Here is a 27,764-nt window from a genome sequence, read left to right as displayed (position 1 = left end):
ATCTACAACTCCTGGAAGCCCTTCCCTTCTCTGTCTCTATCCTCTGCCTGACCCCAAACACACACAGCCTGCCGTCTGTTCCCATCTAAGCCCTTCCCCTCCTCCTGTGAATATCTGGACCCGTGACAGTCCTTGTTTCTCTTTGTCGTCCCGTCCCCCCCCTGCATGTTCCTTAGCATTTCTCGGTCCCCTCATCCCATCTGGTTGTTTGTTTTGGTCCTCCCTGTCTCCTATCCCTGCCTGACCCTTTCGGCTCTTTTTTTCCCCGTGGGGTGGGGGCGTCTCACGTAGTCCAGGCTGTCTTCAAAGGCACTATAGAGCTGGGATAGCCTTGAACTCCTGATCCTCCCTCTCTCCTTTTCTCTTTCTGTCTCTCTCTCTTCCGCGCCCTGTCTCTGCTACCCTGCATCGTCCCATCTATTCATGTATGTCAGCCTTCCCTTTGTGCCTCCACCTCTGCCTGTCTACTGGTCCTGTATCTCTCTCTGCATCCTTCCAGGCATCCCTCTCTGCTCCAGCATCCTTTTCCTCCAGCATCCCTCCACCACCCCAGCATCTTCCCACCTCCTCTCCATCCGTCCAGCGTCCAGGCCCGCCCCCTGCCACTCCCCCTCCTCTCTCCGAAAGGGTTAACCGTGGGGAAGGGCCGGGAGTCCCCGGATGGTGATGTCAGCGTGCCGGAGAGAAAGGACGAGGTGGCGGGGGGAGGCGGAGAGGAGGAGGAGGCGGAGGAGAGAGGGCGCGTGGGGGGGCGGGGGGGATCTCGGCCTGCAGCATCCGCCGGCCCCGCACTTCAGACCCCCCCTGCAGGGGGAGGCACAGGAAGGGGGGGGCCGGCCAGGGTCCGGCTGGGGAGGGGGGGCCGCGCAGCCCCCCCGGCCATGCTGACTCCAGGGGCCTGACCCCCCCGGCAGCCCCCCCTCCCCCAGCTCTGCGGCCCACCGACCGGGGGGGCCAGCCCAGCCCCCTGGGGACCCCCGGAGAAGTGGGGAACAACCGGGGGGGCCGGGACGGAGGTGTCGCCGGCCCCCACCGGAGGAACGGGGCCACGGGCCGCAGGGGGGGCGGCCGGGGGACCGGTCGGGCCGGGACCAAGGGCACCATGTCGTCCGGGTCCAAGGAGGGTGGCGGGGGCTCCCCCGCCTACCACCTCCCACACCCACACCCACCCCAGCACGCCCAATATGTGGGCCCCTATCGGCTGGAGAAGACGCTGGGCAAAGGACAGACAGGTGAGCCTGGAATCCGAGCGGACACCTGGGGCGGGGGCGGGGTGCAGGAGGGGGCAGAAGGCGGGACCACGGGTATTTAAAGGGCAGACCCCGGGGTCCCTCATGGGAAAGGGGCTTGGGTCCTGAGTTTCAAGTGCCCGCGGTGTGCGGATGTAGGGACTCCGACTCTGGGGCCTCCAGAGGGCAGGGGTCTGGGACTTGTGGGTCCGAGGGCGAAGTAGGGGTCCGGACTCCTGTGGCTCAAATAGCCCTGTTGGGGCAGATGTTGGAGGGGCTCCAGGAGCGGTGGGGAAGTAGGCCCGCTGCGGGTGTGGGGCCCCGGCTGATTCTGCACGCTGAGGCAGGCGGGTGCTGCTGCAGTACAGCCGCAGGCAGGGTGGAGGTGCGGGCAGGGTGGAGGTGCGTCCATCCTGAGAGAGGCTGCTTTCCCGTCCCTCTTCTCAAGCTCAGAAGGGGCCCCCTGCGCTCGGGGCAGCCAGCTGGAGCCCTGGGGTGTGAGGTCGACCGCATTCTCCCCATTCTGCACAGCGTGGAAACAGGATGGAGAGGCGGGCTCTAGGACGCTCGGCTCCCAGGAGTGGCCCCGGAAAGCAGGGTTGTGTTTGATTGTTGCTATATGCCGACTGTGGCCGCAACCACCTCCTTCTGGGTGGTGGGTGGAGGTGAACCAGGAGCCGACCTCTGGTGTTCCAGGCTGTGCGTCCCAGGTCCCTGTGAAGCCGAGCTCCAGGCCTGAGATAGGAAGGGGAAGTCAGACTGTACATCTCGATAGTAAGAGTGTGAAGTGTTGTTGACCTCAATTCATGAACTATGGAAGGAGGGAGGGGTCAGGAGCCTGGACTGCTGGGTCTGAGGGAGGAGGGCTGGGGCCAAGACTCCTGGGACTGAGAAGGTGGTACATATCCGAGCTCTGGTCGCTTAAGTCGTAGAGTTAAGGACTCCCAGGAATAGGTAGGGAGGGTTTCCTGAGTGTGTGTGGGGGGGGGCTTGGAATTTGCATGCTGTTGACCATGGCAGCTACTTTTTAAGAGTTAAAAAAAGATAATTGAAGGTTTGGGGTTTGGAAGGAGGTGAGGATGGGGAGGCTTGGGAAAGAAGAAAACTTGAGAGTGTATTCTCTGTGGGATTATGGGGTTTCTGAAGTCTGAAAGGCAGAGATTTCAAGGGAGTGATGGGTTGGTTGAGAGAGCAAGGAGACAGATTGGGAGAAAGAAAATCTGGAAAGATGAAGTTGGGCCAGAGAGTCAGCGTGGAAGCTGGGGGAGGGAGGCCACTGGTAAAGGGGTAGGCCGAGGGTGGACAGTCAGCCGGACGGAGGGGGCCTTGGGGAGTCATTGACAACTTAAGAGCTGGGAGGAGATCCAGGAGAACACTCCATATTTATTTAAAATCTGACCTCCAGGGCTGGTGAAACTTGGGGTCCACTGCATCACGGGCCAGAAGGTTGCCGTCAAGATCGTGAACAGGGAGAAGTTGTCGGAATCGGTGCTGATGAAGGTGCGTGTGCATAGAAGAATGTGTCTGTGGCCGGAGTACCCTTTGGTGCTGAGGGTGAGGCAGGGAGGTCGTGCTGACCCCTTCTCTCGTGTCCGTGGCCCCTCAGGTGGAGCGGGAGATCGCCATCCTGAAGCTCATCGAACACCCGCACGTCCTCAAGCTCCATGACGTCTACGAGAACAAGAAATATTTGTAGGTATTTATAGACGCCCAGCCCCTCCATTCTCCCTCCCCGCGTTATTATTCCAGAAACAGGACCTAATGTAGCCTGGCAAAACTCAACCGATAGAGTGCTTCTGTAGAATGCAGGGAGCCCCGAGTTCGACCCCCAGCACCGCATAAACTGGATGTGACAGCAGCACACGTGTGTAATCCCAGCTCTAGTGAGGTGAGGCAGGAGTATCAGAAGTTCAAGGTCGTCCTCAGCTACATAGCTGTGTTGTTGGAGGCCAGTATGAGCTGCACGTGACCTGGTCCAGTCCCTTCCCTTGGTTACAGGAACACCTGCAATTCACACTCCGGCCTGATGTAGGACCAGAGTGGCCCTGAGTGGGGACAGAGGCGGAGCCTCTCACTACTGTCTTCCTGCCTCAGCCTCCTAAGTAAATGAGATTACCAGTCTGCACCAAGCCCAGCTAACTGCCTCTTCCTCCCTGAGGCAGTTAGGGTTAGCATTAGCCTAGTAAAGCCTGAAGGATCCTTCCAAATTCCCACTCTGGGACATCTGAGATCTCTCCTATCCTGGCATCACCTCCGATGCCAGGGCTGGCCGCCCCAACAATGGACCTCCTCTGGGAGTCCTGAGTCAGTATCACAGACTCCTTCACCAGTTAAGATGGGGGTGGGGGTGGGGGGTCAGCTGTCTGGGCATCAGAGAATGACTCTTTGTCCAGACTCTGGTGGCCCAGAGAACAGCTGGACTGGACAGCAGGAGAGGGGACAGGCCTCACGCTCCCCCCACCCCCTTAACCTACATCCCCAGGGTGTAGGATGAAGCCACTCCAACAACCATCAGGTTGGTGGGACAGGTTTCCCCAGGCTGGAAGCAGTGCCCGGCCCCGGGGTCTCATGGGAGTTGTAGTCCTTAGGCTTGCCAGGTGTGGAGGGAAGGGGAAGTCATCGTCTCCAAATTTGATGTTTCCACTCCCACTCATCATCAGGGCTGAGGGAGGGCTCATGAGGGTTTGTGCTTCACATGGGAATCTAGCCGTCCAACGTCTCAGACACCGAGTTTTTGTTTCCCGGGAGCTGATAGGAGCTGGAGGTTTAATCCTTCAGAGCCTGATGGGATTTGGAGTCTCTAGAATCCAGGTGGCTGATGGGAATTGGGACTCTCTATGTCCCGGAGGCTTATGGGAAGTGGGAGGGGTTTTTGCTTTGTTTTGTTTGGTGGTTTGTTTTTTTTTTTTATAAACTTCTTTGAATTAATGGGAGTTGTAGTTTCTCTTTGGTGTACACTGTAATTGTTACTGCCCAAGAAGGAACGGAGAACTTGGGTCTATTCAAGTCACAGGCTTGTGAGAATCAGAGGCTTGGCCTGGGGGAATGTGCTAATGGGAATAGGCTCTTTATTTCCCAGAGTTCCATGGTAATTGTGGTTTCTGACCTCAGGTGCCAATGGAGTTGCTGTATCTCCAAAAACAACCAAAAGTTTCCCTGGGAATCTATGCTACCCGGGAGGGACTAGTGGGAATAGAGTTTTGGTTTCCTAGAGACGCGTGGATATTGGAATCACTTCTCCTAGAGGCGTGTGGCAATCAGAGCCTCTTTCCCAGGTCCTCGTAGCAGTTGCAATGTCTTCCTTGCGGAGACTGGCGGGAATTGGGGCTTCACTGTCTTCAGTAAAGGGAGAGCGGGCCTTGGCCCTTCGAGGGCCCCTTCCAGCCATCTGCCCCGTCTGTGTCTTCCAGATACCTGGTTCTGGAGCATGTTTCTGGTGGTGAGCTGTTTGACTACCTGGTAAAAAAAGGGAGGTTGACGCCCAAGGAGGCCCGGAAGTTCTTCCGACAGATCGTGTCAGCGCTGGACTTCTGCCACAGCTACTCCATCTGGTGAGGGGACAGCTGGAGGGGGAGATGGCTGAGGGTGGCCAGGAGGCAGGTCCCTGCAGCCACGTGGAGGGCTGAGCAGAAACCAGTGTGGTTAGCCCTCAACCCTAGCCTTTTTAAAATTCCTGGTATTGTAACTCAGACCATACCATTTACCCTTTTGAAGAAGTATTCAGTTTCATGGTTTTAAATACACTTTCAGTCTTGTGCGTGGTTGCTATGTAATTTTAGAACTTTTTTTTTTATAAGTGTGTGTGTGTGTGTGTGTGTGTGTGTGTGTGTGTGTGTGTGTGTGTGTGTGTAGTTTGAGGCTTGTGCATACTAGGCGTGCACTACCATTTGCCATGTATCCCTGGCCTTTTTCTTTCTTTCTTTTTTTCTGTGTGTGCGAGAGAGAAACCAGGTTTCTTATAGCACCTCTATATGTAGACTATGTAGACTAGCCTTCCCACAAACTCATTGCGATCCTCCTGATCCTCCTGTGCACCACCACATGCCTCTGTATTTGGTATTTTTTACATTTTATTTTTTACTAGTGTGTGTGAGAGAGAGTGTGTACACATGTGTGCAACAGTGTGTATGTGGAGGTCAGAGGACAACTTTCAGGATCCTGTTCTCTCCCCTTTGTGGGTCCTGGGGAATCAAACTGAGGTCATCAGGCTTGGAGGCGAGTGCCTTTACCCCCTGAAACATCTTGCCAGCACTTCTGTCCTTTTTAAAACCAACTCACAGTCACCAAGATGGTATCCTATGGTTTCTTCTAGAAGTTGTACAGTTTTATCTCTTGCATCTAATCCTGGGGTCCCTTTCAAGTTAATTTCAAACCTTTCAAGTGAGTAGTTGATGGTGGGCAACTTTAATAGATGAGCAAGACGATTCTGTATTCGAGCAGTTACAATGATTCAAAAGCAAAGTAAAAAAAAAAAAAAAAAAAAAAAAAAAAAAAAAAAAAAAAAAGAATTGCAGTTCATGTTTTTGACATATGAATAACCCTGCAAAGAGATATTTCTTCTCCTCAATGACTTCAGCCTAGACAAGATACGATGTGTGCTGCATTTAGGGTGAGAAGTACACACCTGTAATCCTAGCCCTCAGGAGACAGAGGCAGGAGCATCATTGAGAGTTCAACACCAGCCAGGGCTACATAGAAAGACCCTCTCTTGCCAGGCATGGTGGCACACACCTTCAGTCCCAGCACTTTGGAGGCAGAGGCAGGTGGATCTCTGAGTTTGAGGCCAATCAGGTCTACAAAGTGAGTTCCAGGACAGCCAGGACTATTATACAGAGAAACCCTGTCTCAAACCTGTTTCGCCCCCAAGAGAAAGATCCTGTTTTTAAAAACAGGGTGGGGTGTGGCTAAAGAGATGAGTGAGTGGTTAGAATGTAATAGTCTTCGACAGGATCCAAGTTCAAGTCCCACCACTCATATCTAAAGTCTCACAACTGCCTGTAACTCCAGCTCCAGAAAGATGAGATATCTCTAGCTTCACCAGACACCTGCAGTCACACACACACTTAAAAATCAAATCTTTTTAAAAGGCACCTAAACTCAGGCTATTTAAATTAAGTTCACCTTTTTGAGTAGCCAGGATATCAAGACTGGCAGTGAAGACTGTTGCCTGTAGGGGGCAATATTCAACATACTGTGTGCAACCCACTTACTGACCGCTCCAAATAGAAACTGCAGAATCCTACAGCCCCACCTCCCTCCAGATTTGACCCTTAAATCTTGAAGAGTTTGATCCAGGAGTATAAATGTCCTGAGGAAGGAACCAGTTACCTACTTTGAGTGGCAGGTGTTAATACCTGCTTTGTAGCTAGAGCAGAGGAGTTTGATTTGTTTTGGTTCAGACTTCCAAGCTGCATAGAAGACCTGCTTTAAGAAGTTAGTCAGGGTGCGCACGCCTTTAGTCCCAGTACTCAGGAGGCAGAGGCAGGTGGATCTCTGTGAGTTCCAAGACTGCCAGAGCTGCATAGAGAGACCCTGCCAAAAAACAAAAAAAAAAAAAAAAAAAAAAAAAAAAAAAAAAATTAAGAAGTTAAAAAAATTACTTGATATTCCCCCTCAAATAATGATAACAATAACAGCAATAATAGTAATTAATAATAATAATATCTGAGTATGGTGGTACACGCCTTTAATCACAGCACTTGGGAGGCAGGTAGGTCTCTGTGAGTTCAAGGCCAGCCTGGTCTACAGAGTAAGTTCCAAGATAGCCAGGGATACACAGAGAAACCCTGTTTTGAAAATTCAAAAAAAAAAATTACTTGACATGGAAATTTTTATTTTTATATTTATTGGGGGTATTAAGTAAGACAGAGTCTCATGGTGTAGCCCAGATTGGCCTTGAACTCATATCAGTCCTCCTTTCTTGGCCTCCAGAGTGCTAGAATTACAGATACGACACTCCATACCTCACTATTTTGTTTTGTTTTTTTCAAGACAGGGTTTCTCTGTGTAGCCCTGGCTGTTCCAGAACTTGCTCTGTAGACCAGGCTGGCCTCAAACTCAGAGATCTGCCTGCCTCTGCCTCCCAAGTGCTGGGATTAAAAGCGTGCACCACTACCACCTGGCACCTAGCTGTATTTTTACATTACTCTTTTTTTCAAAAACATTTATTTATTTAAGGGGAGGCACAGGTGCCATGACCCACATGTAGAGGTCAGAAGACAACATTCGGGTTCTTCATGTAGCTTCTAGAGCTTAAACTCAGGTTATCAGCCTTGACAGCAAGGACCGTTACCTCCTGAGCTATCTCAGTGGCCCAATTTTTATATTTCTAATAACCAGTTCATTGTGGATGTGGTGGTACATACCTCTGGAGGCAGGGACAGGTAGTCTCCATGAGTTCCAGGCCAGCCCAGGGCAACATAGTGAGATCCTGCCTCAAGAAATACATAAGTAGACCGGGCGGCGGTGGTGGCGCACACCTTTAATCCCAGCACTCGGGAGGCAGAGCCAGGTGGATCTCTGTGAGTTTGAGGCCAGCCTGGTCTACAGAGTGAGTTCCAGGAAAGGCTCCAAAACTACACAGAGAAACCCTGTCTCCAGGAAAAACTAAAAAGAAAAGGAATACATAAGTAAATTTTAAATTGGGGCTGTAGAGATGGATCAGTGAGTATGAGCACTGGCTGCTCTTCAAGACCTGGTTCTAATTTCCTGCGCTACCTCTCCAGCTCCAGACATTCACAGGGTGCCAGTGCATACCTGCAGGAAAGCCCTGGCAGGGGCCGTCCGCACGGCTCAGCGGGGACGAGAGCTTGCAGGGGTGCGAGCTCAGGAGGCCTTGAGAGGCAGAAGGCTCCCTGGCATTGGCTGGGCAGCCAGGCTAGCCATGCTGATGAGCTCCAGAGACAGCGAGAGACCCTGCCTCAAAATGCACAGCGGAGAGCAGCTGAGGCAGGCACTCGATGTCAACGTCCTGCTTTCACATGCATGCACATACCTATGTCCATGCCCATACACAAAAGGACAGTAGAGTCAGGCACAGTGATGATAGATGCCTGTAATCCCAGTACCTGAGAGAGGAAGGCGGAAGGATTGACTCAAGTTTGGAGTCAACTTGAGCTACATATCTAGACATTATAGTATGTCTCTCTCTCTCTCTCTCTCTCTCTCTCTCTCTCTCTCTCTCTCTCTCTCTCTCTCTCTCTCTCACACACACACACACACACACACACACACACACACATCAAAGGCATCCTCAAGTATATAATATCAGTACGAGGCTAGCCTCAGCTACATTGACACCTTGCCTTCAAAAAATACTAGAAGTGCCAGGCGGTGGTGGCACATACCTTTAATCCCAGCACTCGGGAGGCAGAGGCAGGTGGATCTCTGTGAGTTCGAGGCCAGCCTGGGCTACAGAACAAGTTCCAGGATAGCTAGGACTGTTATAGAGAGAAACCTTGTCTCAGAAAAACAAACAAACAAACAGTAACAAAATACTAGAAGTATCTCACTCTAAGAGGTCATAGGTGAGTGAGGATGGCTTCCCTGGGAGCAGCCAAAGCTGAGCTTCACCAGTTTGTCTTAGTCACAGAGACCTGAAGCCAGAGAACCTGCTGCTGGATGAGAAGAACAACATCCGAATCGCAGACTTTGGCATGGCATCCCTGCAGGTGGGGGATAGCCTCCTGGAGACCAGCTGCGGGTGAGTGGGAGGCCCCGGCCCTTCCCCCGAAGTCCCCGGAAGGGTGAGAAGCTGGCCAGGGCTCACATCCTCATACCCCCTATCTCTTTTTCCTTCTCTTCCTCCAGGTCCCCCCACTATGCATGTCCAGAGGTGATCAAGGTGAGTGAGGGGATAAGGGGAGGGCAAGGGGAGTGGACAGAGTGACCACAGAGATGCCATTGGGATGACACCTTTTGCCTTCCAGGGGGAAAAGTATGATGGCCGCCGGGCAGACATGTGGAGCTGTGGAGTCATCCTGTTTGCCCTGCTTGTGGTAAGGTGCCTTTGACTGCTACCTCGGTATTTCTGGAACAATGTCACCCACTAGAGTATAGAACCTCACATGTATCCTCGTCTCCAGAGTCACCCCCTAAAGAATGGGAGTGTGTGTGTGTGTGTGTGTGTGTGTGTGTGTGTGTGTGTGTCCTCTCAAATATTTGTAAGCATGTGTGACTGTATGTTATATATATATGTGTGTGTGTATATATATACTCACACACATGTGAGTGTGTGTGATTTCTTGAATATATAAAGATGTGTGTGAGAGGGATCTCAAAAATAAATGTGTGATCTCCCAAATGTGTGTGTGTGTGTGTGTGTGTGTGAGGGTATGTGAGTGTATGGGTGATCTCTTAAATACATGTGTGTGGGGGTGATCCCATTAATGTAAATATATGTGTCTGATCTCTCAAGTATAGGTGTGATCTCCCACATGTGTGTGGATTTATATAGAGAACAGTGATTCTCAACCTTGCCAATGCTACAGCCCTTGAGTATAGTTCCTCATGTTGTGGTGACCCCCAACCATAAATTTTTTTGTTGTTGTTGTTTTTTGGTTTTTCGAGACAGGGTTTCTCTGTGTAGCTTTGCGCCTTTCCAGGCTGGCCTCGAATTCACAGAGCTCCGCCTGCCTCTGCCTCCCGAGTGTTGGATTAAAGGCGTGCGCCACCACTTCCCGGCCATAAAATTATTTTTGCTGCTGTTTCATAACTGTAACTTTGCTACTGTTGAGAATTATAAATATCTGTGTTTTCTGATGGTCTTAGGCTACCCCTGTGAAAGTGTCCTTCGACTCCCCTCCCCCCCAAAAAGAGGGTCCTGTCTCACAGGTTGAGAACCACCACTGATATAGAGAGACGGGCAGTGTCTTATGTCTTCCAGGCTAGCCTTGAACTCATATATAGGCAAGGATGGCTTTGAACTCCTGATTCTCCCAAGTGCTTGGATCACAGGTGTGCACCACCATACTTGGTGTGTGCACTGTTAGGAATTGAACCCAGGGTTTTGCATGCCAGGCCTAGGACGTTCCTCCATCCCTGCATCCTGTGTTTTACCTCGTGGATATCAAGACTTCTTTTTTTTTTTAAGATTTATTTATTTATTGTATGTACAGTGTTCTGCTTGCATGTATGACTGCAGGCCAGAAGAGGGCGCCAGGTCTCATTACAGATGGTTGTGAGTCACCATGTGGGTGCTGGGAATTGAACTCAGGACCTCTGGAAGAGCAGCCAGTGCTCTGAACCTCTGAGCCATCTCTCCAGCCCTCAAGACTTCTTTAAATCCTCAGCCTCGTGGTCATTTCTCACAGAAGCTTCCCAAAGCCTCCGTCTTTGTCCTCCCTTCACACACACACACACACACACACACACACACACACACACACACACCGCCCAGGTCAGATCTTGTGGCAGGTGATCCTCTTCCCGGCCATGGTCAGGGTTGTCAGTATGTATTTTGTTGCATGATTTTTCAAGCCTTATCTCCCTTCCTTGTCTGTCATGAGAGCTCCTTGAGGTTGGGACCATATCGGTGGCTTTCATCTTCGTGGGTTTGTTTACTTGACTCATCTCTGAAGACCCAGACTTGGCCTCTCATAGACCTCCTAATGCAGCATGCGTTAATAACTGACTCAAAGCAGGCTTTCTTCTGGGCATGTGTTGTTTTTAAGGTTTATCTTTTATTTATGTGTGTCTGTGTGTGTCCATGGTTGTCTGTGGTACAAAAAGGATGTCGGGTTCCCTGGAGCTGGAGTTACAGGTGGCTCTGCGCCTTTTAGTGTGGTTGCTGGGAACTGAACCTGGGTCCTCTGGAAGAGCAGTGTGTACTCTTAGCCATCTCTCTAGCACCCTGAGCACACTTTCTGGTTGTTCGTTTTAAAGATTGATTTATTTACTTATTATGTATACAGTAGTCTTCCTGCGTGTATGCCTGCAGGCCAGAAGAGGGCGCCAGATCTCATTACAGATGGTTGTGAGCCACCATGTGGGTGCTGGGAATTGAACTCAGGACCTCTGGAAGAGCAGCCAGTGCTCTTATCCTCTGAGCCATCTCTCCATCCCTGTTTGTTTTTAAGATCTCTCTCTCTCTCTCTCTCTCTCTTTCTCTCTCTTTCTCTCTCTCTGTCTCTATCTTGATAGGGTTTCTCTGTGTAGCCCTGGCTATCCTGGAGCTTGCTCTGTAGACCAGGCTAGCCTCAAACTCAGAAAGCTGCCTGCCTCTGCCTCCCTGCCTCTGCCTCCCAAGTGCTGGAATTAAAGGTGTGTGCCACCATGGCCTGGCTAAGATTTATTTGTTTTTATTTTATGTATATGAATGTTTTGCCTGCATGTATATCTGTGAACTTTGTGCTCACCTGGTGCCTGCGGATGCCAGAAGAGCAGTCTAAATCCCCTAGAACCGGAATTATGGGTAACTATAAGGCACCATGTTGATGCTGGGAACCAAACCCAGGTCCTCTGCAAGAGCAGCAAGTATTCTTAACTGCTAAGCCGTCTCCCTTGATGCATTTTTTAGGTGTTTTGAGACAGAGTTTCCTGTAACACAGGCTGACCTCAAGCTCACTATATCGCTTCTCTTAAAATCCTGTGCCTTGGGGCTAGAGAGAGATAGCTCAGCAGTTAAGAGCAATGGCTGCTCTTCCAGAGGTCCTGAGTTCAATTCCCAGCACCCACGTGGCAGCTCACAGCTGTCTGTAATTCCAGTTCCAGTGGATCCACCTCCCTCACACAGTCATACATGCAGGTCAAACACCAGTGCACATAAAAATAAAATTTAAAAAAAAAAAAAGAGAAAGAAATCCTGCGCCTCTTTCCACTCTCCATGCCAGGTGGATACGGTGCTGGTGGTTGGACCCAGGGCTCGGTGTATGCCAGGCGAATTCTCTACCGACTGGCCTAGATCTCCAGATCCTTCCTCTCAGGTGTTTGTCATCAAATGGGGAAAAGACAGAGTTTTCAAATCTCTGCTTCCTCATCTTGGACAAGGAAGTCACTCTCTCTCCGTATGCCTGTGTCCTCATGGACACAGTGTGGACAGTTACAGTACCAGCAACTGTGAAGACTTAAACTGGTTTCCCAGTACGGTAAACAGAGAAGCCGCAGAAAGCACACTGAAAAACAAGTCAGGGTAATGACCAGTTGACCTTGGTAAGAAGAAGTGGGGAGCCGTGGGGAGAAGGGACCTCGCTGGGGAGAAGGGACCTCGCTGGTTTTCGCCCAGAAGCCATAATTCACTGTTCCAGTGCTCTCTAGCTTGCTCTTCACCGTGATTACATAAAAGTGAACTTCCCAGGGTAACGAGGACCAGCTGTGGCGGGCCTGGTATTTTCGGTCTGTCCCAGAGCCTTGCCCAGTCCACAGAGGCCAGAGGCTGAGGCTCACCGCCCACGCATCAGGCGCCAGAGCCAAAGGTGGGCTTTTTGACCCCAAGACCAGCAGTCGAGGTGCCCTCTCCCTCCCCGGCTTCCTTCACCCTGCATTCCATCCACGCACCTTAGATACAAGGGACGACCGTTTAAAACACTCGGGAAAGCCCTGAGATTCACAGCGTCATCTCCCAAGAGCCCTCCTCCGACTCCTGAGGTCAAACCAGACTCTCCTCTTGCTCTGTCCCCAGTCCTGATGATCACATCATCCCGTTCCAGCCTGTAATGGTTTTCCTTTGTTTCTCCTTGTATTCTCTTATTCTTGCTCTGTTTAAACATTTATGTATTCATTTGTCGTGTGTGTGTGTGTGTGTGTGTGTGTGTGTGTGTGTGTGTGTGTGTGTGTGGCAGGAGGCAGTTCCTTCTTTCACCATGTGGGTCCCAGGGAGGAAACTCTGGTGCATAGGCGTGGTGGTGGCACATGCCTTTACCCAGTGAGTCATTCCATGGCCCTGTTTGAGACAGGTTCTCATATATCACAGGCCGGCCTTGACCCCATTGTGTAACTGGAGATGACCTTGACTGTGTTTCTACCTCCTGGTACTAGGGTTACAGATATAGGTGGAGTTTTCCTGTCCCGACCACCCAGTCCCAAATAATCACTCAGAGCCTTATATTAATTACAGATGCTCCGCCCATAGCTCATGCTTTTTACTTGATAACTCTCACATTTAAATCAACCCATTTCTATTAATCGATGTATTGCCACGTGGCTCGTGGCTTTACCTGTCCTCTAGCATGTCTTGCTTCCTGGGCATCTCTCTGACTCCGCCCTTCCCGTCCCATCATCCCCACTTTGGCTTGCCCACCCAACTTTATCCTGTTCAGCGACCAGCCAGTCAGCTTGTTTATTAAACCAATCATAGCGACATATATTCACACAGTGTACAGAAGGGTTGTTCCACAGCACACAGGAGTCAACTCCATGCCCTGCTGATGCAGGGGTGGGATTGTGCACAGCTTCATGCATGCTAGACAAGCACACTACTGCATCTGAGCCATATTCCTGGCCATTTTTGGTTTCAGACAGGGTCTTTCTATGTAGGCCAAGCTGGCCTCGAACCATCAGAGGTTGCCTGCCTAAGTCTACCAAGTTCTGGGATTAAAAGTGTGTACCGCCACATCAAGCCCTCTTAGTTAGTTAGTTGGTCAGTCAGTCAATCAGTCTGTTAGTTAGTTAGTTAGTTAGTTAGTTAGTTAGTTAGTTAGTTAGAGACAGGGTCTCACTGGTAACCCTGGCTAGCCTAGAAATCACTATGTAGACCAGGCTGGCCTTGAATCCACAGAGATCTAGCTGCCTGTGCCTCCTGAATGCTAAGATTGCACCATGACCAGCCCTCACTTGTTTTATTGGTATACCTATTTATGCATTATTTATTTATGCTGAGATTAAAGGCATGAGCCACCACACCAGGCAGTCTCTTTCTCCTTTACTCTCTTTCAGACTTGGTCTTGCTATGTAACCCACACTGGAATAAAACTCACTGGGTAGCCCAGGGTGGCCTCATGGCTGCATCAATCCTTCTGCCGTAGCCTCCTGAGGGCTGGGATTACAAGCATGCATCACCATGTCTGCCAAACACAGTGTGTTAAGTGTAGTGGAACTTCCCACAGCACAGGGGACTGAACCTGGTGTTCAATAGGCAAACACCCTACCACTGAACTCTATCTCCAGATGTTCCTCCTGTCTTTTTTGTTCTGTTTTGTTTTGTTTTTGTTTTCGTTTTTTCGAGACAGGGTTTCCCTGTGTAGCCCTGGCTGTCCTGGAACTCACTCTGTAGACCAGGCTGGCCTTGAACTCATAGCGATCCGATTTCCTCTGCCTCCTGAGTGCTGGGATCAAAGGTGTGTGCCACCAGTGCCTGGCTGTTCCACCTGTTTTTGGTTGTTTTGTTGTTTGTTTATTTGAGTCAGGGTCTCGCTATGTAGCCCTGGCTAACCTAGAATTCACTTAGTAGACCAGGCTGGCCGCAGACTTGCAGTGGTGGGTTTTGTTTGTGTTTTTAGAAACACACTTCCCCCTTGCAAGCCTCTACTACATATTACACACTGGGCAGCCCTTTGCCAAACTGCTGAGTTCCTTGTGTCTTCATTTCCCCATCAAAAGTGAGGAGTATGGGCTGGAGAGATGGCTCAGTGGCTAAGAGCACTTACTGCTCCTCCAAGAGGACCTGAGTTCAATTCCCTGTACCCACATCTGCCAGTTCACAACGGTCTGTAACTTCAGCTCCAAGGGATCTGGCTTCCAAAAGCACTTGTTTGTATACATGTAGCACACACACATGCACCTAAGTAAAAGTAATTTTTTTAAGGGAGAATTATTTTGTTTTGTTTTGTTTTGTTTCTGTGTTTTTTGTTTGTTTGTTTGTTTTGTTTTAATGTGGTTTCTGTTTGTGGCAGGGTGTTATGTCACCCAAGCTGGCCCTGAACTCACTATGTAACTGAAGATGACCTTAAACTTCTGACCCTCCAGCCACTACCTCCCAAGTTCTGGGATTGTAGGCATGTGCCACTACCCTGGTGTTGGGATCGAACCCAGGGCTTCATGAATGTTAGGCAAGCACTCTGCCAGCTGGGCTACATCTCCAGCCTTGTAGGTGAGGCTATGAAGATTGTCCTACCCCCGTCTCGTGCCCATGGTGAAGGTGAGGTGTGTGGGTGCATCAGCAGCACTCGGAACCTCCCCTGGCTAATCTTAAGCTCCACCTAACGCTGCGACCCTTTAAAGCAGTTCCTCACGCTGTGGTGACCCCAACCATCAGATTATTTCGTTGCTCCTTCATAACTGTCATTTTACTACCGTCATGAGTCGTCATGTAAATATCTGTGTTTTCAGATGGTCTTAGGCGACCCCTGTGAGAGAATTGTCCGACCCTCCCCAAAGGGTTTGCGAGCCACTGACCTAAGGGTCTTGGTCATGTCTTGCACAGGGGGCGCTGCCCTTCGATGATGACAACCTGCGCCAGCTGCTGGAGAAGGTGAAACGCGGTGTCTTCCACATGCCGCACTTCATTCCTCCGGACTGCCAGAGCCTCCTGAGGGGCATGATCGAAGTGGAGCCGGAAAAGAGGCTCAGTGTAAGTTGGCGGGGACTGGCAGAAGAGGAACGGTGGGTGGGTGAGATGCCAGAATTCCCAGGGGTCATGGGACGGACGAATTCCTAGAGCCTGCCTGTCAATCCTTGGATGGAGGCGTTTGCCGGTTACCCTACAGCCCAAGGTCCAGCAAAACCTAAAACTTACAGACTAGAGAGGAAGCAGTCCAAGGTTGGATCGGAGAGTCCCAGGCCTTGGAGATGGCATATGTGCGGATGGGCAGGGGTTGAAAAGGCTGGCACTGTGCACAAAAACGCAGAAAACTGCCACCCAGAGTCTAAAAATGGTCGACTGTAGGTGCACGTAACGATATGCTTTACGACCACCAGAGGGAGACATGATATGTCATCCTGCCTCCGGTTGGGGAGGGACCTCCCAGAATCAAGTCTAATTGATTTTATTTAATTGCTCACCCTCTGTGTGTATATGACCTAATTTCTGCTCCTCTGTAACCCATCCCTTCACAGCTGGAGCAAATTCAGAAACATCCCTGGTACCTGTGAGTAAGAGGGAATTGAACAGTTGGGTACTCGAGGGAGGTAGGGCCTCGGGGCCAGAGCAGAGGTGGAGGGCGGGATGCCATGTTGGGTGGGGCAGGATGGGAGGAATTAGTCTCAAACTTGTAAGTCCGGGCAGAAGAGGACAGAGCTGAAGAAAGTGTGTCAGACCAGAGGGAGGAGGGAGCCAGGGGTCCATCTTGAGTCAGAGAGAGATCGAGGGTCTGGACTCCTGTCTGCAGGAGGAGAGCTAAATCCCGATTGCCTGGGTCTCAGGAAGTCAGGCTGGGGACCCCGACTCTCCGGGTCCTGGGAGGAGTAGTCTGGGCCTGGGACCTAAGCCTAGGATGATGAAGGCTCTCTTATGGATGCTGCTTTTCTCCAAAGTGTTTCTGCACCTTTCCAGGGGCGGGAAACACGAACCAGACCCTTGCCTGGAGCCAGCCCCGGGCCGCAGGGTAGCCATGCGGAGCCTGCCTTCCAATGGAGAGCTGGACCCTGACGTTCTGGAGAGCATGGCGTCTCTGGGCTGCTTCAGAGACCGCGAGCGGCTGCATCGAGAACTGCGAAGCGAGGAGTAAGAGCGCCCAAGATCCTCACCCAGACACCCCCCCACTTTGCCGGTTGAATGGGTTGTGGCAGTTCCCAAGACTGCCTGCAGGGGGCGGACCACATCCAGGCTTAGGGAACCAGGCATGGCTTAGAGCTGGTGTGCGCCAGAGCAATTGTGACCTGGAGAGAAATGCGCCACCGAGCAGGCATGTCGCATGAGGTCTGTGTCAAGTAGAACTTAGGATGTACTTCGTGAGTGTTCCAGTGTTAGCTACTGTTGGGTAAAATTAAGTTGTGATGTGCATTGGCCCCTAGGAAGACAACCATGCTGAGATGTAGGGAAGTGGCATTCTGGGTCAGAGAAGAGAAACAGGACCAGAACACCTGGGTCTGAGGGAGGAGGTCTGCGGCTTGGACCTGAACACCTGTGATGGGAGGGGTGGGGTCTGGACTTGAACCCTTGGGTCTGGGGACAGATCCACTAGGTGCCCTGACTGCAAGGAACCACAGCAGATGGGAGGGAGCGAGGTCTCATTCAGACACAAATTTCCTTATTTTACATACATTTTTTATTACATTTATTTACATACTTTTTTTTCATTATTACATTTATTTACGTAGGGGGGGGCGTGTGTGCCAAGGCACATTCGATTGAAGATCAGAGGATAACTTGGCAGGAATTCGGTTCTTTCCTTCCACCATGTGGGTCCCAGGGATCCAACTCGGGCCATCAGCCTTTCGTGGCAAGGACCTTCATCCACCTCTCCGGCCCTGGGCGCTGATTTCTGACCTCAGCCCCCCCTGCCTCCCTCTTCCTTGTCTCAGGGAAAACCAGGAAAAGATGATCTATTATTTGCTTTTGGATCGGAAAGAGCGGTATCCCAGCTGTGAAGACCAGGACCTGCCTCCTCGGAATGATGTCGGTGAGACGGCAGATTGGGCTATCCGGATCCTAGGATTCCTGAGGGAGGAGGATGCTGTAGGCCTTGGGAGTCTACGTTTAGACAGCTAGACATTTATGAGAACCTCTCTCTGCTCTGGGCCTCTGTTTGCCCACTGAGGAGGTCGATGCTCTCTCCCTGCAGACCCACCTCGGAAGCGTGTGGATTCTCCCATGCTGAGCCGACACGGGAAGCGGAGGCCAGAGCGGAAGTCCATGGAAGTTCTGAGCATCACAGATGCTGGCAGTGGTGGCTCCCCGGTGCCTACCAGACGGGCCTTGGAGATGGCCCAGCACAGTCAGAGGTGAGAGCCTGTTGTCGCCTCCGGAAGGGTCTTCAGCCCCAGAATATAGAGGGAGCAGAGCATTCTAGACCCTGCTCAACCTCAAGTCTCCGCGTGTACTTGGGACAAACCACTGCCCTGCCTGGTCCTCGCTCCCTGGGACGACATGGAAATGAAGGAACATCTGAACCTTTTGAAACGCAATTTTTTTTTAAATTCTGTAAACAGATCCCGCAGCGTCAGTGGAGCCTCCACTGGTCTGTCCTCCAGCCCTCTGAGCAGCCCAAGGGTAAGTCGAGACCCTCAGAGAATTGAGACAGATACGGAGTAGTCAAAAAGACTGAACAGGAAACACATGAGGCATCCTTACCCCAGAAGTGTCAAAGACCCCATTTCTGCCTTCTTAGGATTGGATTTGTAGTTTATCCGAAGGGTTTAATCATTTACCATAAGTTCTTTGAGCACGTTCAGTAAGTCAGTTTCTGCTAACCTGGGCTGGGATACAGGGCCAGTGCCTCAAATCCTGAGTGTGGGTGGGGCTGACTGAACTACAATTCCCAGCATGCCTCGCGGACCTCCCCAGCGAGTCTAAGCAAGCAGTGCTTCCAAAGCATCCTGGAAGTTGTAGTCCGAACTCATACCAGGTCCCACTCCTCCACAGAGTCCGGTCTTTTCCTTCTCACCGGAGCCAGGAGCTGGAGATGAGGCTAGAGGCGGAGGCTCCCCGACTTCCAAAACACAGACGCTGCCTTCTCGGGGCCCCAGAGGCGGGGGCGCTGGGGAGCAGCCACCGCCCCCCAGTGCCCGTTCCACACCCTTGCCCGGACCACCAGGCTCCCCGCGCTCCTCCGGCGGAACCCCCTTGCACTCACCTCTGCACACGCCTCGAGCCAGCCCTACTGGGACCCCAGGAACGACACCTCCGCCCAGTCCAGGCGGTGGCGTCGGGGGAGCCGCCTGGAGAAGTCGTCTCAACTCCATCCGCAACAGTTTCCTGGGCTCCCCTCGCTTCCACCGGCGCAAGATGCAGGGTAGGGGTCTCGGCAGATGCAAGGCTGGAGTTGCCAGCTGCTGAGTTCTAATGTGGGAAGGAGAGGCCTAAATGTCTTGTCCTTTGGGCAATCTCCATGGGGGTCTTCGGGTAGGAAAGAGAGCCATCTTTCCAAGTCCCAAGACAAATTGAGATGATAATGTTTGGAGAGAAGAGGTGGGTTTCCGGAAAGCGGCAATGGGAACAGGTCCTGTATCATGTACTCTGGTCCATGTACTCTGGGGCTTGAGCCTCACCCTGAGGGGTATGGCCTAACTACTGCCTTTCCTGAAGGGGCCAGATCAGACTGCCTGGTTAGGGTTAGCCATTTGAGAGGTGACTTGCACCTACACGGCCCTGGATGATAAATAATAAATATTGACTACTTTCTCTCCTCTCCCTGACCAGTCCCCACCGCTGAGGAGATGTCCAGTTTGACACCAGAATCCTCTCCCGAGTGAGTTCAACAAGGGAAGGAGCTGAGTGGGAACTGAGGGGGTCCGTCTTTTAGCGTCTTCGTGACCCTATTGTTTCTATCCCCTCCACGCAGGCTGGCAAAACGATCCTGGTTCGGGAACTTCATCTCCTTGGACAAAGAAGAACAAATATTCCTCGTGCTAAAGGACAAACCTCTCAGCAGCATCAAAGCGGACATTGTCCATGCCTTTCTGTCGGTGAGAGCCCTAGCGTCCCCACTGACCACAAAGCTGCACCCCCTGCCGCTCTATCCCTGGCCGGATTTGCTTCTGAGACTCATGGGATTTGTAGTTTTCCAGCAAGAGTTGGACTTGGTCAGTATTGGACAGGGAGGCAAGAGCAGAGTATTGGGCCCAAAGTGCTGAAATAAGACCCTCAACAACAGTTTCCTGAGTACCAGGGGGAGGGGCATGAGTTGTCATGCCTCGCCACAAGATCTGAGGTGGTAGAGGAAAGTCCTTTCTCAGTGGACCTTCACACTTCCGACTTACTGCCAGTCCCACAGTCCTTTGCTGTAGGGCTGGTGGGATTTGCAATTCCCGAGACATGTGACTTGTGGAGGAAGGGAAAAGTGTATTTCATATGGTTCAGAAGTGTATTTCATATGATTCTAGCTATCCCGTAGGTAGCGGAGGTTATATGAATTAGGATTCATTCTTTTGAATGTAGGGCAGAGGAACTACAGGCACCGGCGGGCATGGGTCTTCCCAAGGCTTGTTTGTTATTCTTTCCCCCAGTGGCTGATGGGTGATCTGTCCCTCAGACTCACCCCATCCTCGTATCCTTACCTTCTAGATCCCCAGCCTGAGTCACAGTGTGCTGTCACAGACCAGCTTCAGGGCCGAATACAAGGCCAGCGGTGGCCCCTCCGTCTTCCAGAAGCCTGTCCGCTTCCAGGTGGACATCAGCTCCTCCGAGGGTCCAGAGCCCTCCCCGCGAAGAGATGGCGGTAGTGGAGGTGGCGTCTACTCCGTCACCTTCACTCTCATCTCCGGTGCGTCTCTCCTGACCAGCCTTGGGGTACTCACGATCTCCAAATAGGGTTATCCGCACAGGAGAGCAGCAAGAAAAGGAAATCAGCACAGACTGTGCTGATTCTGTGAGCCCCCCCCCCCCCCCACACACACACACAGGCTTTCCTTTCCCCAGTCTTTCCATGGGCGTATATAATGAGAAATCATGTCATTGGTATCAGTAATCACTCGTTTTTCAAAAGGGAAAAAACAGTCTATAGAGTGCTCTGTGCTACCTTTTCATCTTCTATTAGAAGTGTGAGCATGCTAGCCTCCAACATCAGTGCCCTGCCCAGAGCAGACATCACCAATCTATCTGTGGAGTTCTTCCTGAGCTCATCTGTAGCCTCAGAATTTGAACTCCAGACAGCCATGACCAATCAAGAGTTATCCTGAGAGAAGAAAATCCACAGGAATGCCTTGCTTTCAAGTCTTGGTTCCTGGGCCTTCATATTGGAAGTATATACATTGGAAGTATATACATATTTGCTCTCTTCGTCACCAGTTTTAATATGTTATGGTCAGGGGATGACTTTATAATGAGTGTGTGTGACGTCAACTGGAGGTCAAAGGTCAGTTTGTGGGAATCTCCTACCATGTGATCCCAGGGTTAAACTCCAGGTTGTCAGGCGTGGCAGCAAGTGTCTTTACCCACTGTGCTATCCTGCCAGCCCAAGGTGTGGTGGTGGTGTTTGTCTGTTTCTCTCACTTTTCTATGTTAAAGAAAAAAATTTTGTTTGTTTTGTTTTTTCAAGACAGGGTTTCTCTGTGTAGCTTTGTGCCTTTCCTGGAGCTCACTCTGTAGACCAGGCTGGCCTCAAACTCACAGAGATCCACCTGCCTCTGCCTCCCAAGTGATGGGATTAAAGGCGTGAGCCAGCACCGCCTGGCTAAGAAAAAACATTTTTTATGAATATGAGTATTTTTTCTGCATGTATGTCTGTGCATTATGTGTGTGCCTCGTGCCCAAGAAAGCCAAAGAAACCTGTCAGATTCCCTGGGACTGGAGTTACAAGTAGTTGTGAGCCACCACGTGGGTGCTAAGAATCAAACTCAAGCCCTCTGGAAGAGCAGCCAGTGCTCTTAACCACTGAGCCATCTCTCCAGCCCCTCACTTATTTTTCTCACTTTTTTTTCCCTCTTCACACCCTTAAGGAAAGTTAAGCAAGCGGCAGCATCTATTTAAAGAGAAACCAACACCTATCGCTCCTTATATTAAAATGAAGGTGTCTGGGTGTAACAGTGTTCCTTAGGTGCAGGGCAGAGCTCCGTTTGGGAACCAGTTATTGATGCAGGCCCAGCAGAGTCAGAGGAGGACTGCCTTGCTTGACGGAGGGACTTTGCTGCCTCCACTCTGAGTGACCCTGTTTCCTATCTGCCCATCCCCCACCAGGTCCCAGCCGTCGGTTCAAGCGAGTGGTAGAAACCATCCAGGCACAGCTGCTGAGCACTCACGACCAGCCCTCTGTGCAGGCCCTAGCAGGTGGGTGACATCCAGGGTGACCGGGTACAAACACTGCTCTCTCTTTGCTTGGCTTGCCCGCTTCTTGGACTTTTGGTCAGTGTCTTGCTGAGGCCTCCCCGGCACGGTTGAGAATAGATGTTCCCACAAAAGGCTGGGGTCTCTGAGAAGGGACTCCTCAGCACCCCCGAGGCTCTTAGAGGACAGTGGCCTCCATGTTGGGAGCAATGGAACATGGTGCCGCAGAGCTGTGGAACTCTGCTCTGTGGGAGATTTCCCAGCCATCCTGGCGTGCCTGGGACTAGGGGCAAGGCATAACCTTTAGGCTAAAACCAGGACAGATAGGATGTATTAGTGGCTCCCTTTACAGGACCCAAATGTCATTGGAATTGAAGGACATAGTTCTCATCTGGCATCCAGAGGGCAGAGCAGAGGCCAGGCCTCAGGGAGGTGTTATAATTCATCCGGTTTCCATAAGAGAATAACATAAACCGGTTAGGGTTAGCTCAGAGGTAGACTGTTTACCTAGCAAGGTCCTGGGTTCAATCCCCAACAGAGAAAAAGACAAGCAAAAGACATGATCTGGGTGGCTTTTTAGTAATAGGAAACCAGGTATGGAGGTGCTTGCCTGTAGTCCCAGCATTCAGGAAACTGAGGCAGGAGGATTGCCACAAACTCAAGGCCATCCTGAGTGACTGGTTCCAGGCCATTTTGGCCACTTCGTAAAACTGTCTCAAGGCAAACAAATGGGGCTGAGGAGGTAGCTCAGTTTTGGCCTGCATGCACTAATCCCAGGGTTCAATCCTGGCACCATGTAAGTGTGTCACACAGCTGTACCGTCAGGCAGCATTAGAGTCAGGAGGATCAGAAATTCAAAGTCAGCCAAGCAGTGGTGGCGCACGCCTTTGATCCCAGCATTCAGGAGGCAGAGGCAGGCGGATCTCTATGAGTTCAAGGCCAGCCTGGCCTACAGAGGGAGTTCCAAGACAGGCAGAACTACACAGAGAAACCTTGTCTTAAAAAACAAAACAAATAAAGAAAGAAAATCGGGCCTGGAGAGGTGGCTCAGTGGTTAAGAGCACTGGCTGCTCTTCCAGAGGACCCGGGTTCAATTCCCAGCAACCACATGGCAGCTCACAACTGTCCGGAACTGCAGTTCCAGTGGATCGGACACCTTCATACAGATATACATGCAGGCAAAATACCAATACACATAAATTTTTTAAAATTTTTTAAAAATGAAAGAAATTCAAAGTCATGCTCAGCTATGTATCAAATTTGAAGCCAGACAGGAATTTATGAGACCCTGTCTCGGAAGTTAACAAAAAAAAAAATATTTTTTTTAATTTTTTTTTTTTTTACTAGCATTATATTTTATGTGCTTGGGTGTTTTTGCCTGCATGTGTGTCTGTGCACCGTGTGCATGCTTGGTGTGTGTGGAGGCCAGCAGAGGGCACCAGAGCCCTCAGAAGTCGAGTTACAGAGAGTTGTGAGCTGGAGATTAGATGCAGGTCCTCTGGAAGAGCAGCCAGGGCTCCTAGCCAGGAAGCCATCTCTCCAGCCCAAGAGTCTTTGTTCCGAGACTAGAAGTCCCGGGTCAAGGCAGCGCGACAGATCTTGTGTCTGTCTGGAGCCCATCTCCTCATTCTCGGATGGCCTCTTCTCACTGTGTCTCCTCAGGTTTCCTTTTCGATTTTCTTTTTTTTTTTTTTTTTTTTTTTGTTTTTGTTTTTTTTTTTTTTTTTTTTTTTTGAGACAGGGTTTCTCTGTGTAGCTTTGCGCCTTTCCTGGAACTCACTTGGTTGCCCAGGCTGACCTCGAACTCACAGAGATCTGCCTGGCTCTGCCTCCCGAGTGCTGGGATTAAAGGTGTGCGCCGCCGCCGCTTGGCCCCTTTTTCCTTTTCTTGAAACAGGTTCTCTTCTATCCCAGACTGGCCACAAGCTCGGTTTGTAGATACAGATGACCTTGACCTCCCCATCCTCCTGCCTCCGTCCCAGCTGCTGGGATGACAGGCGTACACCACCACCGGTCCAGCTTTCACTGAGGTCTTTGATAATTTCCTGGCACGAAGCCCATATATGAAGGCTCCACCCTAAAAAAAAAATCTAATCGTCTCCCAGAGGCCCCCATCGATTTAGGGGTGATAATTTCAGCATGTGAATGATGGGGGACACAACATTTAGCCTGTAGTACCAGGGGTGTCTGCCATAGCAACCAAGGTGCAAAGATGAGACTTCTAAGTGAATGAAGCGTTTACAGAGAAAAGCAGGCTCCGCTGTAGGATGCAAGAAAGGGGCATGCCACGTCCGTAAGAGTCCAGCGGAATCAGCCTGACATCCCTCTGTCCCCACCCCTATGGAAGGGATCGAGCGCAGAGAATCCAGCAATGAGTACAGCAGCCACTGGGGGACACTAGTAGCTTGACTCTTGACAGGGCTCGTCTTGACCCTGGATTCTTGGCTGCCGTTTATAAATGACCGCAAGCCAGGAGGTGGCGCACGCCTTTAATCCCAGCACTCGGGAAGCAGAGGCAGGCGGATCTCTGTGAATTTGAGGCCAGCCTGGTCTACACAGTGAGTTCTAGGACAGCCAGGGCTACACAGAGAAACCCTGTCTCGAGGGGGCAAAAAAAGAAGACCTCAAAGTTGGTCCCTGAAACAATACAGATTTTCCATCCTGCTGTCCTGGAGGTGCGGCCCCCAGGCTGACATCAGGGTGTCTTCCCGAGAGCTGTCCTCTCTTGCTCTGTAGTTCCTTCCTTCACCTGTGGCCACATCCTGCACAGCCAGGAACACTGCTCTGCCCTTGACATGACTGGTTCATTTAAGGACTTGTGTGACTAAACTAGGTCTACCCAGATAATCCCAGGTAGTCTCCCCACCCACAGGGATTATTCTGAGTCACAAGGCATGATCTCAACGTTTTCACAGGTCCCTAGCTTTATGATGTGAATGTCTGTGGGGGATAGGGTTATTCAGCCTACCACAGCCTCCCTGGGGGTCAATTGGCAGGTCTCACCGGGAGAGCAGGAAGATGCCATTGGCTTCATGTGGGTGGGGACCAGGAACGCTGAAAAACCTTGTAACTCACAGAAAACCTCTCACAGCAGAGTTATTCAGGTCCAGGAGGATTAGTTAAATGACTGGTTGGTGCAACAAAATACCTTACAAGGGCAACTTCAGGAAGTGGGTTTTGGCAAGAGAGCTCAACATCTGAAGGTCCTCCTGAGTTAGGTCCCCGTGACCCACGTGATGGAAAGGAGAGCAAACTGGAGCTGCAACACACACACACACACACACACACACACACACACACACACACGAAGGAAAATGCTGGGCTGTGGTGGCGCACTCAGGAGGCAGAAACAGGCGGATCTCTGTGAGTTCAAGGTCAGCCTGGTCTATGGAGAGAGTTCCAGGACAGCCAGGGCTATACAGAGAAATCGTCTTGAAAAACCAAAAAAAAAAAAAAAAGAGGAGGAGGAGGAAAAGGAAAAGGTTTCTTTTGGCCTGCAGTTCCAGGGGACCGTCCATCATGGCAGAGAGGACATGGCGGCCCCGCCCATGGAGTGGTGCAGCTCACACTAGGGTGGGTCTTCCCACATTAGTTATCCTACTCCAGACCATTTTTTACAAGCATGCTCAGAGCCTTGTTTCATGATGGCTCCAGATCCTGTTAACCTAACCTGTGATCCAGTGACTTGGGAGGCTGAGGCAAGAGGATCAGGTGCTCAAGGTCATCCTCTGCCACAGAGTGAGTTCAGGGCCAACCTGAGCTATGTGGGGGTGGGCTAGAGAGACGACCCAGCCGTTGAGAACACTTGTTGCTCTTGCAGAAGACCCCAGCGCCTACATGATGACTCATAACCATCCAGAACTCCAGTTCTGGGGAGAGCTGATGTTCTCTTCTAACCTCAGTGGACACCAGGCATGCACATGGCCCATATCCATGCAGGAAACCACTCATAAAAGAACACCTAAAGGGGGTGGGGTGGGGGCAGAGAAATGGCTGAGTACATTGTAAGATAAGCAAGCATGAGAAAAAGCCAAGGGTCTGGGGACTTAGCCCAGGGGTGGAGTGCTTGCCTAGCGAGGCAGGGTCCTGTTCTCAGCTCCCAGGGAGAAAGTGTGGCCAGTACTACAGTGTAGGCCTGTAATCCCAGCACTGAGACACAGGGGTGCCCCTAACTAGTCCAACCAATTGGTAAGCTCCAGGTTCAGCGAAAGAGCCAAACTCCCCCAGACGGTGCTCTGAGCTCCACTTGTGGGCTGCAGCATGTGTGTGTCCCCACACAAAATAAATGCTTAAAAATGTAACCTTGGAAATAAGATAAACCAAACACAGTGAGCTTTAAGCCCAGTACTCAGACGGCAGAGGCAGGTAGCTCTCTGTACATTCGAGGACAGCCTGGTCTACATAGAGAGTTCTGATGTTGACCTCCATGTACACACAAAATCGTGTACACACACATGCTAGCCCATGTGTACAAAGTGTGACCTTCCTCAGGTCAGCAGAAGCAGAAGGGTCTGAGACCCCCAAGACAATTCACAACACTGTGAACTCCATTCCCGTAGAATTACCTAGTTGTAGATAAGGGGTACAGCAGATGTCGACCCTGCGGTTGCCTCTGAGAGCTGAGAATTTCTTGTGGTGGGCTAGCTTGGACCTCGGAAAGCCACAGGGAACCTGTAGGCCCCCTGTAGGGAAAGATGGGCTTCCCTATGGCAGCTGTCTCTGGGACTTGAAGTCTCACAAATGGTGGATTTCATCTCTGTTATGATTGTTGTTGTTACTATTACATTTATTTATTTGTGTAGGGGGGAGTGGGCATCATGGTGTACATGTGGAGGCCAGAGGACACCTTGGAGTCTCTCTCTCTCCTCCTATGTGGGTCCCAGGGATCAAACTTAGGTCATAAAGCTTGGTGACACGCGCCTTTACCCACTGAGCCATCCTGCCGGCCAACTTTGGTTTCTTGGGGCTGCTGAGACCAGCAGATAGGAGCCTCAACCCGGTTTCAGCAGCCTGTCGGCCCATACAAAACTGCTTCTTCCTTCGCAGACGAGAAGAATGGAGCCCAGCCCCGGCCTGCTGGTACCCCACCCCGAAGTCTGCAGCCCCCACCCGGCCGCCCTGACCCTGATCTCAGCAGCTCTCCCCGCCGAGGACCCCCTAAGGACAAGAAGCTCCTGGCCACCAATGGAACCCCTCTACCCTGACCCCAGGGGGCCAGGGAAGGAGGGGAGCCCCCTCCACCCCCCTTCCCTGCCCCCCTACTGTGAATCTGTATATAAGGCCCACGGAGTATGTTGGGGGGGGTACATAAAACTCGGCCTTGCCCTGCAGGGATAGGGCTCCAGGGCCGTGCCCAATGGGGGGAGGTTCTAGGGCAAAACAAGGGGGTGGGAGCTGTTTCTATTTATTTATTAATTTATTATTTTATTTATTGATCAGTCTCTGCGGGTGGGGTGGGGGAGGGGTGGGAGCTGGTTGGGGGTGGCTTAGCAGATCCGGACAGGGCCCTCTGTCTCTGTGTCATCCCCGGCCCCCACTCCCCTTCCTGGGCCCCCCCTGCTCCCCACCAGGTCCTTCTTCCTTCCCCTACTACGACCTTCTGTACGGATTTGCTCTCCCGGAAGGAATTCTGGTTTCGCGTGATCCTGCCTGCGTCTGTGTCTGATTCCGCCGGCGGCAACAACAACAACAAAATTAATAAATAGCCTTGATCAGGGATAGCCGGCTTGGCCTTCGCCTCT

The 27,764-nt window shown here is 51.3% G+C and overlaps 1 protein-coding gene across 2 annotated transcripts; it reads left to right on the top strand.

The window, feature by feature from the left end:
- Positions 1–663: 663 nt before the first annotated feature.
- Brsk1 (BR serine/threonine kinase 1) lies at positions 664–27,743 on the top strand. Of its 2 annotated transcripts, XM_028862314.2 has the most exons (19): positions 664–1,232; positions 2,635–2,729; positions 2,836–2,921; positions 4,640–4,780; positions 8,815–8,931; positions 9,039–9,072; positions 9,158–9,226; positions 15,586–15,732; positions 16,218–16,249; positions 16,654–16,824; positions 17,625–17,722; positions 17,885–18,044; positions 18,252–18,312; positions 18,685–19,054; positions 19,462–19,510; positions 19,604–19,727; positions 20,326–20,524; positions 21,937–22,026; positions 27,070–27,741. In XM_028862314.2, exons 1-19 carry the CDS (start codon positions 1,103–1,105, stop codon positions 27,225–27,227), a joined length of 2,331 nt encoding a protein of 776 aa, XP_028718147.1. In that variant the 5' UTR covers positions 664–1,102; the 3' UTR covers positions 27,228–27,741. The 2 variants fall into 2 exon arrangements, with proteins under 2 accessions (XP_028718147.1, XP_028718149.1); XM_028862316.2 differs by lacking the exon at positions 664–1,232 and having other exon boundaries at positions 2,639–2,729; positions 2,836–2,925; positions 27,070–27,743.
- The last annotated feature ends 21 nt before the right edge of the window (positions 27,744–27,764 follow it).

The sequence above is a fragment of the Peromyscus leucopus genome, chromosome 1 (genome assembly GCF_004664715.2).
Source record: "Peromyscus leucopus breed LL Stock chromosome 1, UCI_PerLeu_2.1, whole genome shotgun sequence".
Taxonomy (NCBI): Eukaryota; Metazoa; Chordata; class Mammalia; order Rodentia; family Cricetidae; genus Peromyscus; species Peromyscus leucopus.
Note: the sequence above shows the minus strand (reverse complement) of the source record. Positions and strands in the feature narration are given on the sequence as shown.

Bases quoted from the DNA above. Each gene is read 5' to 3' on its own strand.
- Brsk1 (XM_028862314.2), top strand. From the start codon at position 1,103: ATGTCGTCCGGGTCCAAGGAGGGTGGCGGGGGCTCCCCCGCCTACCAC. The intron at 2,922-4,639 runs GTAGGTATTTAT...TGTGTCTTCCAG, and splicing joins TACGAGAACAAGAAATATTT to ATACCTGGTTCTGGAGCATG. The intron at 19,511-19,603 runs GTGAGTTCAACA...CCCTCCACGCAG, and splicing joins ACACCAGAATCCTCTCCCGA to GCTGGCAAAACGATCCTGGT.